We start from the raw sequence: 14,328 nt of genomic DNA, 5'->3' as shown, positions 1-14,328 counted from the left end.
TCTAAACAACTATCATAGAAGAAAGTAAGAATATTTATGCATTGAGAGTGGATGAGTTAATAGAAGAAACTTATGACCTTTTGTCAAAGTGGTATAAAGAGTTAGCCCTAAAAGTTGAGGTTAGTATGAAATGAAATGATTCAAAAAAAAAAAAAAAAAAAAAGACTTTTTAAAATAAATAGGGTTTGGCTAAGTGGGTAAGTCTATAATTCCCACTAGTGGGGAGATTACTTCATAAGCCTATGAAAAATTATTGTTTTAGGCAAAAATCCTTTAAACAAGCCTCTCTACATGTGCTTTATACAATAAACTTGAATATAATCAAGGTAAATGTTACAACATGCTCTTTCAAAATTTTTAATTTCATAGCAATAGACTAGTTAGTGAATCCAATGACATTAGAAATTAGGTTTTAAATATTAGGAAAGCAGTAGTGTCGTGTTTGTTTTTTTACTTAATTTTAAATAAAACTTTAATGTTTAATAGTGTTAAATATTTATGCTGTTTGTTTTTACAGTATTTTATTTCTATTAAGCATTAAAAGATAAAAAAAAATGTTATTTTTTCTATTTAGAAAAAACTACATATTTTGGTTTTTTCTATTTAGTAAAAAATTTATAATAAGTCATGAAAAAGTAGAAAAACAAACAACCTAAATTCTGAAAATAAATTGCTTTCAGGTCTCACTCTAGATGGAATAGAGAAATGTGCATACCCCCTGCTTCCAAGTTCATCTCTTTAATTAAAATATCATGTGATTTTGCTGACCATCATTCATCATTCTATTTTGGCATAACATTTTTCGAGGACAGCATAATATATTGTATTTTTCTTACTTTAAGGGTTCCTGAAGGGAGCTTCAAGCATTGATCAACATTTCTATTCAGCACCATTTGAGAAGAACATACCTGTACGTGTCCCAAGAACATGATCTCTAGAAGTTGTAATTAATGTTACATGCTGGATGTGCCAGAAGATGATCCACCCATGGCTTTTACCTATTTCTAAGTTATTACACTGGCATGGCTTCAGAAACAGACCAATGCACACAAGGAACCTTATCAGAGATAATGACTAGGCCCATCGTGTGCTTTTTTTCCTTTTTCACTTTCATGCATTGGCTGTTTGTCTGGGTCTCCCATGTGGATCCATTGAATACCAGGTTTCATGGTAGACCTCTAATATGCCTTCAGGCAATCTTACCATACTCCCAAGCCCTGGAGAAGTTTGCCCCACATATCCAACAGGTGTGTGCCATGGCCTCCTGCTCGAGTTTTTAATCTTAGAAGTGTCTTCTCATCATGCCAAATTATTTTGGATTTAGGTTAGCATGAAGAGTAATGGAAAGGGTGTCTCAATTGATGGTGTGCCACTTCCACTTGGGGCTGGTGAAATTGATTTTGGTGAGCCAGGAACAAATGGTCAGCACAGCTTTTACCAACCAATTCACCAGGTAATTTGCTTTTCTGTTGTATTGAGTAAAGTAGTTAACTGTGTATCCTTGAAGCTGCTCCGGGACTGCCAATTTCAGTTGTGTTTGATACAGGAATTCTTGTAACCCTGGTACATTTGCTCAACTAATGGGAGACCCCAATGAGTGGGAGGATGGTCTGCATGGTTCATGGGTGTGCTATCTCTTAAAATGTGATCATATGTGGGCCTATTTGAATTTGAGTTAGATCCTACCCAAATCCTGATGGATTTAGCTTTGCTAGGCTGGTATTTTTATCATCAGGAAAATGGTAATATCATCAACAGTTTACCAAAGAGTATAATCAATTCGTATCAAAAACACTATAGGTAAAGCAAATGCCAAGGCTACACCAGTTTCCAGCGTCAATTCGTATCAAAAAAAAGGTAGGCCCAATATGTGGGTATAGCGTGCCATTGAAATGATGCAAATGCTATCAAATGGTTAGCAGTAAGCGCGGACACACTCTCCACCAACATTAGAATTTAGACCACCTGCATTATGTTCAAATCATGCAAAATATAAACCACTGAACTACAGTAACAATTGTCTACTTCCATTAGTTTTGCCAAAATAGTAGAACCCATAGGGCAACAGTCTAGCGACTAACCCACCATGTTTGTGCTTTACTACTAGTATCCAAAAGTTGAAGTGCCATACGGAGTAAAAGGCTAGCCCACCACCTGTTCGACACAATTACTCAACCAGCTTGTCCCACGCGTCTCTCAACGCCCACCAACCTACTCCTAACCCACAAGAAAAGGATAAAGAAAATTACAACACACGCCCACCCATATGCGTAGGAGGTTCAGACACCCGTAGATCCGAACCCTCCCACACCCCTCTCTGTAGAATCCAAGTCCTCGACCTCCATAACTTCAGGAGTTATAATCTTCTCGATTATCAGTTGAGCAATTCTATCACCTAATTTCACTGCAAAATCAACATCGGAGTGATTGAATAAGATGACCCCAACAGATCCTCTGTAGTCAGCATCAATCACACCGGCCCCAACATCAATGGAGTGTTTCCATGCTAGACCCGACCGCGGAGCTACAGAAAACAAAACAAAACAAAGATATCGCCTACTTTTAGAATACTGAATACTGAGTATAAATAGAGAGATAAACGATTAAGAACTAAAACCAAATTCCGTATTGCTCTGATTTGTTGCCGATAATCATGATGAAAATGTGAGGGATAAAGAAAGAGGTCATGCATTTTTTCACCGTGCGCTTCCTAGAGACAGGGAAACTAGAGTGTTTTTTTCCTTTTCTATTTTGGTTTCTTATGTTGGAAAACACATAGATGAAAAAGTATAAAAAGCTTTGACTCACGCTCTCTCTTTTTCCCCTAGATTTTCTCACCAGCCAAACAGAACAACAGACAACAACGACAAAAGCAGAAAAATAAACATACCAATGCGGGCATATGTTCCTTCCGGTATTCCAATGCTTAAATCTGTTGGAACCAGAGCTTTTCCTCTTGCCGGTACCTTGGCCTCCGTTGCACTACACGTAACATTTAAAAAAAAATCATGAAACAAACTGACAAGGTCTCAGACAACAAATAAAACAAAACAGAGCAAGTAAATTTACCTGGAGAGATCGTAACCAGCGGAGAGAGGAGAAGCCTTTGAAGGCAAAACAGCCTTTTCTGAAAGCTTCTTCACTCGCAGAAGAGAGAGGGGGCATTGGGAGACTTGAGAGACGCCATTTTGGTGAAGCTTCTGAATCTTCGGTGCCGGCTCTTTGATCTCAGGGCTTTTGCACTGTGGATCGTGCTGGGCCATTCTTAGCAATCGATTGAGAGAAAGGTTACGAGATGGGTAGTTACAGAAAATTTGACAATTGAAGGTTTTGAAAGAGGAGAGATCCGGTCTATATATAACAACACCGGCGTGGGATGGGGTCTTCGCCGTAATGGCGCCAAGAATTCCCGCCATAGCACATGGGCTCATGGGTCGGATTAAAAATGCCCAGCCCAACATAGTGGAATCGTTTCTGAACCGTTTCGGCGGCCTAACCCAACTCTGATACAAGCAACAATTCAGAAAAAGGTCAAATACATCATCGTCCGATTCGCTTCGTCCTTAGGGAACGTGATATTTTTTCCATAGATCAGGAATTTTCCTTTTTGAATCTACAACCTCACATTTAGGAGAAGCGTTGTGTTGTATATCTAGAGTTTAGTCTTTTAATAAACATTAATGATATTGTAGAAAACATTCCTTGCCATCATCATCTCTACCCATGCATGAGTTAGTTAATTTTAAGCTAATAATGAATCACATTGGAGGGCTTTACCTTACAAGCCCAAGTGTTACCTAAGCTTATATAAAGGAGCAATAAATTTTTTGAGCTACCTAAGTCATTAACTAGAAGACGAGTGTGAGAGATTCTAGAGCAGCTCAAAGACAACTCTGAGGAGTAGTTCAGTTAGTCTGACCTTAGGTTTGCTCCTCTATTGTCACTAGTTCGAGTCCCCTCGGGGCCACTGAAGGTTTACCCGATCGTTAACTTCAAGGTTTCGTAGGATTAATCAAAGTGTGCGTAAATTGACTCGAACATTCACGGTTAAAAAAAAAAAAAAAAAAAAAAAGAGCAGCTCAAAGTCATTCACATATCCTTATACTAGTGTGAAAGAAATGGGAAATATGTGAAGAATTTTAGAGAGTTAAAAAGATGTCTAGCTAAGTTTGAGTAGGGATGGCAATGGGGCGGGTTTTTTCGGGTACCCGCCCCTAATGGGACGAGGTTAAAATTTATTAAACAGGTTTGGGACGAGTATGAGATTTTTTTTTTAAACCTGAGGCGGGTTCGGGTATTGCCCCATCCCGCCCCGCCCCGCCCCGTTTACATATAAAATTAATTTTAAAATTTAATTTAATTTAAAATTTAAAATTTTATTTTACTATTTTTAATATATAGATAATAATAATTTTTTTAATAAAATAAGTTATAAAAAATATAATAATTTTATTATTTATAAAATATATTTATTTTAATGTAATTAAAATTTTTTAATTTAAAAAAAAAATGCTAAACGGGGTGGGGTTGGGATGGGGCGACCCGTCCCGTTGCCATTCCTAGGTTTGAGGGCTACTCCATGCCAAACCTACCTATTAAATGTCTAATCCACGTCAAACCCAACCCAAAATCAGGTTAAGAATTCTTAACTCATGTCAAGCCCACCAATAACTCTGGTTCCGATGGTTTTTATGAGTCGTCAAATAAAATGCCTGTAATGGAATCTCATAATAAATAAACTACTTATTTCAAAGCTATAAAAAAAAATAGAAGCCATATTATAAAATAAGATTTTAAAAACTAAAACATGCCTCAAAGCCATAAAATGTATTATTATATACTAATTAATATAAAGGATTTCTAAACTTAAGTTTTAATAATTAAATAAAATGATAAAAATTATTAATTTAATATAATTAAAAAATGATAAAGATCGGAGTTTTTAAATTATCATTTTTATATTTTTCATAGTTTAAATAAATAATAAATAATACAATTAAAAATAATAATACACAGGTTTAAATTTCAATAGGTTATATATACCTTCAACCCGTCTGAACCCTAATATCTTTTTGAGTTAGTAATTTTTCAATGCAAGTCTAACTCTAACTTTCACAACTTACCCATGTCAACTTGAACCTTGGATTGGACACAGGTTGCTTCAACCCACCCAAGTGGCAATCCTCGCTTCCATGTAATTGCCACCTCTCCTATTTAATTAATTTAAATCATTAATTAAATGATGCATGCTAATGAATAATTAATAAAAAAATCATCGTAACATGCCTTTATATCCTAAATGTTAAAACCAGCCCAAAATCAACATGGGCCTCGAAGGCTTTTCAAATCCTAAATTTTAAAAAAAGCAAACACAACATCAATTTGGGCCTTCAAATTAGTCTAAGCCCAGTTAGCCCTGTTAAAATTTGGGCTGGAGTTATGTCCTGGGTCTACTAAACCTAGCCCAATGCAAAAGTCTGTCTGGAGCACCTTAGCAGGCTATGGGTAAGGTATTACAAGTATTGGGTTTTAACCCTTTTCTGGAAAAAGCCCAAACCAAAACTCTAGTATAAATGAGAATTATATTTTATTTTATTTTATTTTATTTTTTAAATACCCACTTTATATGATACATCTCAGAAACCTAACTCAAAATGCCAAAAACTTAACCAAAATGATCAAAATACTAACTGGGTTTTCAGTGTAAAAATCCAAGGAACCAAAACCCTTTTAGCCATGACACACAGTGATTGAAAAGATGATGGGAGTGATGGGGGAGGGGGTGCTTGGACTTTAGGAGACAATCTTTGAAAAGAGTGGATAGGCTCATGGAAATGGCTTAGGGAATATGCTCAATGCCTGTAAATGACCTCATCTTATTATCAAAATGAAGACATCTTTCTAATCTAATTTGTTCCATAATCCATGGAGGGTCTCCCCCCCAAAAAAATAGAGAGAGAGAGAGAGAGAGAGAGAGAGAGAGAGAGAGAGATAGGATGTGCCCACATGAGAGATGAGAATCAAGTCACCTCTTCTTTTTGGTTGAACAAAGCATATGCATTTAGATAGGATTCCCCAATGCAATCATGCTACGTGGCAACCCGAAGCATGGACAAGTGTGCGTGAAGAATTCGTCGGTCCATCACCCTAAAAAAGAAATCTTATTCCTATAGCTCTCCAATGCAAAATGTTGCCATTCTTTAAGTGTTGGTAGTGATTTCTAGCACATTGGTGGGGGCATTTTTCATCACTATTGTTTTCACACATCCACCTATCTCCCCACTATACCGACCAATATAATGTTGCTTTTCATTTTGTCACCTTTCGGGGTCCATTTTGTCTAGTCTTATCCCCCTATTTCTTCTTCATTTTTTTGCCTTCTCCAATCAACACTCTTTATTGCCAATTATTATTCTTTTTTTATGCTAATCTAAATATCATACTTAACTATTGGTTTAGGCTTTTAGCTTGAAAAGGGCAATGGTTAACAAATAATCTTATGTTATGCAGATGTAAACCCGAAATTAATTAAGATTAGGAAAGTGTGCAAGAAAGGTGGATGGAGTTGGTTTAGGTTTAGACATAAAAATAACATGGTTTAGCTTTTAATTTTAGTTGGCCCCTATGGCAATGGCAATGTGGCCAACATTTTTTTATTTATTTTTGGTTAGTTTGGGTATGTTGATGGGCACTTTCTCAATTATAGTTTCATCTAAAATTGGAGTTACATGGGCTTTCATTACACCTCTTTAATGTGCAAGGTGAAACTTGAGGACTTGAATAGAGAAAGTTCTTTTTTGTATTTGGATTATGAAAAGTATTCCAAAAAAGAAAATGAAGAAGGAAAAAAAAAAGATTTTTATGTTTGATTTATTAGAAAGAAAATGAAATGTATTGATAATTTATACATCTTTGAATTTTTCATAGTATTAAAAAACATAATAAAAATATTATGTTAATTTTTTCCTTACTCTTTTATTATTGGAATAAGGTTTAAGTTCTATTCAAATCTTGAAATGTGATATCTCATATTGAAAAGAAGAAAAAGTTTTTAACGTTATATAAGTATAAATTTATCTTAACTTTATAGATATGTTTTAAAACTGTGAAGGACCTTTTGAACGCAAAATAGATAATATTCATACGGTTGTGTATGAATCATTACAAAATGGTATATCTCAACCCCCTATATAAAGATTTATCTGATCACATGAAAAATGTTTATCTGTTTGACCCTATAATCTCATGAGACGCAATAAGTTATATGAGAGGGTATTTGTGAGGTCTCACATTATATAAGAGAGAAAGCTTTTATCGCTATATAAGTATAAACTCATCTTAACCTTGTAGACGTATTTTGGACTCAGAGTGGATAATATTTTACACAATTAAGAGTGGGTTGTTACATAAAAAATGTTAAAAATATAATTTAATTAAAAGATTATATATAAAAAGACTTAGAGTGCATTTGATAATGATTTTAAAAAGTGTTTTTAACATTTCTAATACTTACTTTTATAAGCTTTTGTAGGATTGGATATACTTCATGTTTTCTATTTTTAAAATAAATAAATAAAATTAAAAAATAAGAATAACTAAAGATTTGTTATATTGAAAAAATAATAAATTTTAAAAATAATTAAAAATTTTAAAAAAATTACTACTTCAATTTTTAAAATTTTTGAAAACGATTTTTAAAGATATAAGATAATTTTTTTTAGAAAATGTTTTACCTTGTTGAGGAAACTTTTTTATTTTAAAAGCTAAAAAAAAAAAAAAGAAACAAATAGGAGAAAACTTAAATATTTCCTACCATACTATTCAATAATATTAGCATGATGATACTAGATTCATTGAACTACTTTTTTTAAAAAGTTGGTTGGATAAGATTTAAAAAGGAAAAAAGAACCTTAATTTTTCAAAACAAAATCACAAAAAAGCACAATTTGCAAAGAAAAAAAAAAAAAAGGATTTTTCCAAAACCTATCATTATCTTTTGAAATTATGCTGAGGAATATCAAATCAAAGGATAAAAGCTAAACAAAAAAAGTTGGGATGAGGACTCTATGAAAGATGGATGTCAAAATTTTTTTGGCTTTACATTACTAAGGGGATGTTACCTAATTCTGCAGTTATTACACATGCCACTTCCAAATTGCCAAACCTAGTTCTATGATATTCTCTTCCATCTTTCTTGTCTCATCAGATGTGATTTCTTCTTTTCAAATCAAAATGAACATTCAATAATTGAGATGGAATATTGCATAGGATCATCATTTCTATTTTTACCCTTTCAAATGAACCATTACTACTTTTGTATTCATTTAACTATATCCCAATGAACCCAAAAAAGAAAAGAAAAGAAAAAAAAATTCAAAATTTAGAAGCTTTTTACTATCATAAAGATGTAAAGGATATATATATATATATATATATATATATATATATATATATTTGTGGGTATAATTTCATGTGTCAAATAAAGAAATAGCTAATTTCATTCACTTTTTCGAAGATTTGAGCTAAATACATCTTATTCCCGCTAATTTAAAATATTGTCAAAAAAATCTCCTATCTTACATAAAAAAGAGATGAATAAAATTAATCAATCAAAAAGATGATAAAAAAAATGTTTTCGAAGAAATTTTAAACCCTAATTTAAGGAGAGAGTAGTAAAACTAACTCATAAATAAATTGTCAATATCCAAATTTATGTGTATGATATTAACAGAAGTAATTCATAAAATTAATCAAAAAAAAGTTTTTTACCAAATTTTAAGCCCTAATTTAAGGGGAGGGGGGGGGGTTAGTAAAACTAAAATTTATATGAAATTTTAAACCCTAATTTAAGGAGAGGCCATTAAAACTAACTCATAAATAAATTATTAGTATCCAATTTTATGTGTAACATACCTAACTCATAAAATTAATCAATAAGAAGGATACAAAAAAAGTTTTTGACTAAATTTTAAACCCTAATTCGAGGAAAGTGAGTAAAACTAAATCATAAATAAATTATCAATATCTAATTTTAGGTGTATTATATTAACAGACGAGGAACTCTAACAAAACATGTTATTAGATTTTTTATATTTATAATAATTCAATCTCCTTTTAAAATCATTTTAGTTTTTTGAATTTTCTTTTAAGATTTTTAAATTTCTTACCAACTTCAAGAAATTTATTAATTTGTAATCAATTTTCAACTCCAAAGGGTCCTTAATAAATGCTTGAAAAGTTATATATTTAACATTTAAGATTTGGACAAATAAAACTTAGACCCACTTCATCAAACTTAAAAAAGATGTAGGACATGTGTATAAGAAGACTAGATCAACCTTAATGTAAGCTTTATTTAATATTTGTCACAATTCATTTAATATTAATTTTTCTACCTATAGCAAGTCCAAAGGCACTCCACTTAATACCTAAATTTCCTAGTGTAAAAACTATCTGAATTTTCTATTTAATTTAGATGGTGAGGTGAGTTGGGCAAGTCAATTCAAGAGGATAGAAAAAAAGTGACCTTAGATCTAGACAAGCCCATGAGTTACAACCTTAACTTTAACATATAGTCTGATATCCCATTTACTAATGTGGACAGCACACCATTCACCTAACACCCATATGTGTGACCTCAATAATTGTGCCCTTATTTAATGAGATTTGTACTCTTCTTTAGATTCTTATCCAACCCACCACCTTCTTTTAAGTGCCCTAAAGATCTCCACAGGATCTCATAAAATTTTTATAATTTTTAGTAAAAAATAAAATAAAATCTTGGTAGAGGACAAATTTGTAGCCACCCATCCATACACATTTTTGTATATGCTTGGTATTCAAGATGTATATTAATTTATTGAATTTGTGTAGAAATTATTGCATTTTTAAATTAGTGAAACCATGAGATGAGGCAAAGGTGGCATATCATTGGACTGCAGAAAAATAACTACTAATAATTGTAGATTGGTGATAGGATTGTATTATTATAATATTATATTATTTTGTTCTATTTTGAATATAGTGGAAGGTTAGCTTTTTTTGTATCCCACCACAATTCTAGCTAGGTTTATGATATTCTACTGCTCAAATAATTGGAGCACTATGAAATTTATTGGGATTTTTGGGTAGTTGGTAGTGAAGTCCTTTTCAGCCTAAAGCAAAATGCCTCTTGTTCCTAGAGTCTTGGCACATGTGCTATGGAATATATAAATAGAGAGAGAGAGACAAAGAGTAAATTACAAACTTCCTATGCCCTTTGAAAGTTGCTACACAGTAGGTCATACTAGGTTACTGATTTCAAAAACAGTTTTGAAAATAATTTTTAAAAATTATTTTATAATATTTATAAAATAAAAAAAAAATTATTTGAGAATATGAAATATTTTTAATCTATTTTTAAATATATTTTAAAAATAATTTTTATATATGATATTTTATTTTTAATCATCCTATGTATTTGTATAATAAACAAGTAAAATAATTGAAAATAATTAAAAGATGTTTTCTAAAAATACTTTATTTTTTTATTTTAAAAAACAGAAGGAAAAAAAATTCTAGATGTTAAATAAATTTTCGTATATTTTTTTTTTTGAAGAACAAAAAATAATTTTTGAAAACAATTATCAAATGGGGTTGGACATTTGATAATTAATATATACCAAACTTGGCCTCTACCCATTTCCATAATAATATTAAAGATAAAAAGCTTAAAAAATGAAAAGAAAAGGATTCAATAGATATGTATTCTTCAATTTGGACAAGTAATTCCAAATTTAGTTATTGCTAGGTGATTTTAACTTTAGTGCCCTAAACAGTGGAGGACAGGCCAAAACTGTTGTCCACTTTGAGAACTAGTGCCCAACGTGAGCTTTGGTTTGATATGGATAGGCACCAAGCAATTAAAAAAAGATAAAAAAAAGGAAGCCTGACTGGACATTGATTATTTATATGGAAGTGGTTTTGGTTGTCAAATTGTATAATATGGGAGTGTTTTAAACATTATGAAATTCATTATTGAGGTGTAGTTCCATGACAATATTAATGACCACAAAATAATATTGAGAAATTTAATTAATCATGTTGAAAATAACATTCTAAATTAATCGCCGATTTCTCGATATTTATCCCAAAAAATCGTCGGGCCTATATTTCTCCAAGAAATATCGTGTCGATATTTCTCCAAGAAATATCGTGTCGATACCCTTCGACACACAATATTTCGGCGATATATCACCGAAATATCGCGACATTTTCCTCTTGGTTCCATGACAATATTAATGAGCACAAAATAATATTGAGAAATTTAATTAATCATGTTGAAAATAACATTCTAAATTAGTATTTAAAATATTGAATTTTCATCTTTCTCATCTAAAAATTAATTTGTTCAACCATGAATATATAATCCTTAATAATATTTAATATTATACCTATCTTTAAGGTTGTGTTTGGTTTTTGAAAAGTTTGAAGAAAAATACAAGAAAAAGAAAATAAAAAGAAAAGTAGAGAAAAAGAAAAAGTGAATAAAAATGATAAAAAAAAATAGATTTAAAGTTAATAAATTATTTTTATATATTATTTCAAACTCATTTTATTTGTTTAATTCTTTTGTATAAAAATTAAATAATTTAAAAATATATAAATTTGTTACTAATTTTAATTATATTTAACTTTTTCTTGTATTTTTCATAGTAAAATTAAATACGAAAAGTTTGATTTTCTTTAATTTTTTATTTATTTTCTTAGTACTTTTTAGAAATCAAATATAATCTAAAGAGTTTTTTTTTTTTTCTCAAACTTGTAACTTGAATGAAACAATATTATTGCACTTCCCAATCGTAAGAAAACTTTTTGAAAAAACAAAAATTATAATTTTTATAATAAATCGAACCATAGAACCATATAACCATATCCATTCCCTCAATTCACTAGACTATCTTAATGTAGTATGACAATGACCCTCATTGGCTTTTGCCACAATGAGGCATGTGGAGGAGGTCCTACTTTCCAAAATATATCAATAAATTGCAAACAAATGTGGAAAATATTATTGGTATTATAAAATTTGATATTTATTTATTTTTTTTAAAAAAAGAAAAATCTTAAAAGCGACAAAATTCTTTGAATATGGAAAAAAAAGTTGAGCACCACTTTTGGGATACAAGTGCCCAAGGGTATGAAATTTTACAGGGACCAAATACATGGTATAAAAATTGGTATGGTCAAGTCCTTTTCAGCATAAAGCTAACCTTGTTCCTGGAATCTTGGGACAATGTGTTGGGAAGTGAGATAAACAATGAGATGAGTACAGTGGGCAGCACCTCATTTTTTTTTTTCTTCTTCAATTAAAATATTTGGGATTAAACTTTGAATAACGTTCTAGATAGAGGAAGTCCACAAAACAAAGTGACTTCTCCATTTCAAGAATAGCCAATGGTGGGAGGCATTGATCTCTCCATGTAAGGAAAGTTTGAATTTTTTTAAAATTTAAATAATATTATTTTTCAAAAATAGCACTTCATAAAATATTTTGAAAATAAAGTAAATTTCACTTGACTTCCTTAAATTTGAACTGAATAAACTTAGTCATCGTGAAATTGAAATATTATCAAATGCTTTTATATTTTAAAAAAGAAAAGTGATTGAAAATAATAAATGAGATGCGTTTGATGAAATTTCGAATTCACAATGATTAGGTGTGTTTAGTTCAAACATAGGATAAATGAATAAAATTAATGTTCTTAAAATACAATTTTATATGAAAAAATCATTTTATATATGGAGACCATATTCCCAATAAATAATTTCATTTTTAATTTGCAATCGAATTTTCTTTTGAAAAATAATTTTAGAAATCAACAATATATTTTTAAAAGACAATTTTAGTATAATTATAGACAATTTATTTCTTTGTAATTATGATTTATTAATTTGTATTAAGATATAAAATTATAAAGAGGATTTTAATACGACTATAATATGACATAAGTGTTGTAAGGTTAGAAATAAATGCTCCGTTTCTCTTTTCTTTTTTTTTTTTTGTTTGTGTGTGTGTGTTTTTTTAAAATTTTGTGTAAAGTTTAGTCTTTGATAATTTATTTGTTAAGCAATCATGTGACAAAGTCTAAATCTTATAAAACCCCGATAAAATAATACTCTCAAGATCAAGAGAAATTGTTATTTTAATGGGGTTATTGATTTATAAATAAATAAATAATTTATTAATTTAACAATAAATGAATATTTATTCATTTATGAAGAGCATAAAGTTTTTATTGTACATTGCTTGTACATGTATGATTTATAAATCTAAAATAATGGACGTGGTAGAAAGTTAATATATAGAAATTTTAAGAAACTCTAAAAACTAAAAGATGGTTATTAGTTTTTAAAAATAAAAAGACTTATAAAAAAAAAGATGTGATATTAAAACCTAATGCTCTAAATGATAAAAATGTTTTAAGCATGTGATGATTCAAAAACAGAGTGAAATGAGAAACATAGAAGTTATAAAAGGTCACTTAATACTGTATTATGAAGTTTTATTTGCTATATTAAATTTTTGCATGTTATATATAAATACTTCATCAATTATTGTTTTATATTTCTTTGGCTCATTAAATATTTCTAAAAACATTATTATTTTATGCACTTAGCAAGGTTATTAATTTAGTACATTGACCCGAGTTGAGACTAGAATATTTTATTATTTAAGCAAAGTAATTAATTTATCAAATATTTATTTATCGAGGTTTTATTGTATTTAGTGAAGAATTTCATATAATAAATCATTATACAAATCTACAAGTCATTATTTAATCATTTGATCCAACACTCATTCATCTCACATGTTAATTAAATATTGAGAAAATAAAGGCTATGTTTAAATAAAAAAAAAACACCCAAGAGGGGGGTGAATTGGGTTTTTAAAAAACTTTTTCAACACAACAAATTCAAGTACAATATAATAAAAAATAAAGAGATAGAGTTAGAGAATTCAAACTCGGATTTTATAGTGGTTTGACACTTCCTTACCTACGTCCACTCTCTTCAAGCTCTTAACCGAATGAGAGTTCCACTAACTTGAAGCTTCAACCAAGCTTCTAAACTTTTTTATACTTGCATTCTAGTTCCAATGGACTCTACACAATCTCTTCAAGATTTAACTCTGTTGAAGGCTTTAACACTCAATTTTTATAAAAATGAATCCCTCAACCTAGCTCAATGATAGCTCAAATACAAATCAAAGTTAGGATGACTCACAAGGGTGCACTAAGGATATGCAAGTGAAGATTTAATGCACCAAGAAAGAAATGAAAGCTTTTA

At 30.3% G+C, this 14,328-nt stretch overlaps 2 protein-coding genes across 3 annotated transcripts; one reads left to right on the top strand and one right to left on the bottom strand.

Moving 5' to 3' along the window:
- The first annotated feature begins 849 nt into the window (after nucleotides 1-849).
- LOC104879653 (glucose-6-phosphate isomerase, cytosolic 2B) lies at nucleotides 850-1,792 on the top strand. 2 transcript variants are annotated; one of them, XM_019220377.2, is made up of 3 exons: nucleotides 850-1,247; nucleotides 1,325-1,453; nucleotides 1,547-1,792. In XM_019220377.2, the coding sequence occupies exons 1-3, from the start codon at nucleotides 1,023-1,025 to the stop codon at nucleotides 1,556-1,558; spliced, it is 366 nt and encodes a 121-aa protein (XP_019075922.1). In that variant the 5' UTR covers nucleotides 850-1,022; the 3' UTR covers nucleotides 1,559-1,792. The 2 variants fall into 2 exon arrangements, with proteins under 2 accessions (XP_019075922.1, XP_010651535.1); XM_010653233.3 differs by having other exon boundaries at nucleotides 1,325-1,792.
- Nucleotides 1,793-2,006: 214 nt separating this feature from the next.
- LOC100253119 (deoxyuridine 5'-triphosphate nucleotidohydrolase) lies at nucleotides 2,007-3,557 on the bottom strand. The gene is made up of 3 exons (XM_002263233.5): nucleotides 3,070-3,557; nucleotides 2,891-2,982; nucleotides 2,007-2,524 (listed from the first exon to the last, which is right to left on the bottom strand). The coding sequence occupies exons 1-3, from the start codon at nucleotides 3,459-3,461 to the stop codon at nucleotides 2,280-2,282; spliced, it is 729 nt and encodes a 242-aa protein (XP_002263269.3). The 5' UTR covers nucleotides 3,462-3,557; the 3' UTR covers nucleotides 2,007-2,279.
- Between the last annotated feature and the right edge of the window lie 10,771 nt (nucleotides 3,558-14,328).

This window comes from Vitis vinifera, chromosome 6 (assembly GCF_030704535.1).
Source record: "Vitis vinifera cultivar Pinot Noir 40024 chromosome 6, ASM3070453v1".
NCBI lineage: Eukaryota > Viridiplantae > Streptophyta > Magnoliopsida > Vitales > Vitaceae > Vitis > Vitis vinifera.
The sequence above is the reverse complement of the archived record's forward strand: the minus strand, read 5'-3'. Positions and strand labels throughout refer to the sequence as shown.

What these genes read in the sequence shown, in the direction of transcription:
- LOC104879653 (XM_010653233.3), top strand. Translation starts at nt 1,023, where the DNA reads ATGGCTTCAGAAACAGACCAATGCACACAAGGAACCTTATCAGAGATA. An exon ending in TTGCCCCACATATCCAACAG is followed by an intron (nt 1,248 to 1,324) that starts GTGTGTGCCATG and finishes TTTTGGATTTAG; the next exon opens with GTTAGCATGAAGAGTAATGG.
- LOC100253119 (XM_002263233.5), bottom strand. Translation starts at nt 3,461, where the DNA reads ATGTTGGGCTGGGCATTTTTAATCCGACCCATGAGCCCATGTGCTATG. An exon ending in GCTGGTTACGATCTCTCCAG is followed by an intron (nt 2,983 to 3,069) that starts GTAAATTTACTT and finishes TGTTACGTGTAG; the next exon opens with TGCAACGGAGGCCAAGGTAC. An exon ending in AGGAACATATGCCCGCATTG is followed by an intron (nt 2,525 to 2,890) that starts GTATGTTTATTT and finishes TGTTTTCTGTAG; the next exon opens with CTCCGCGGTCGGGTCTAGCA.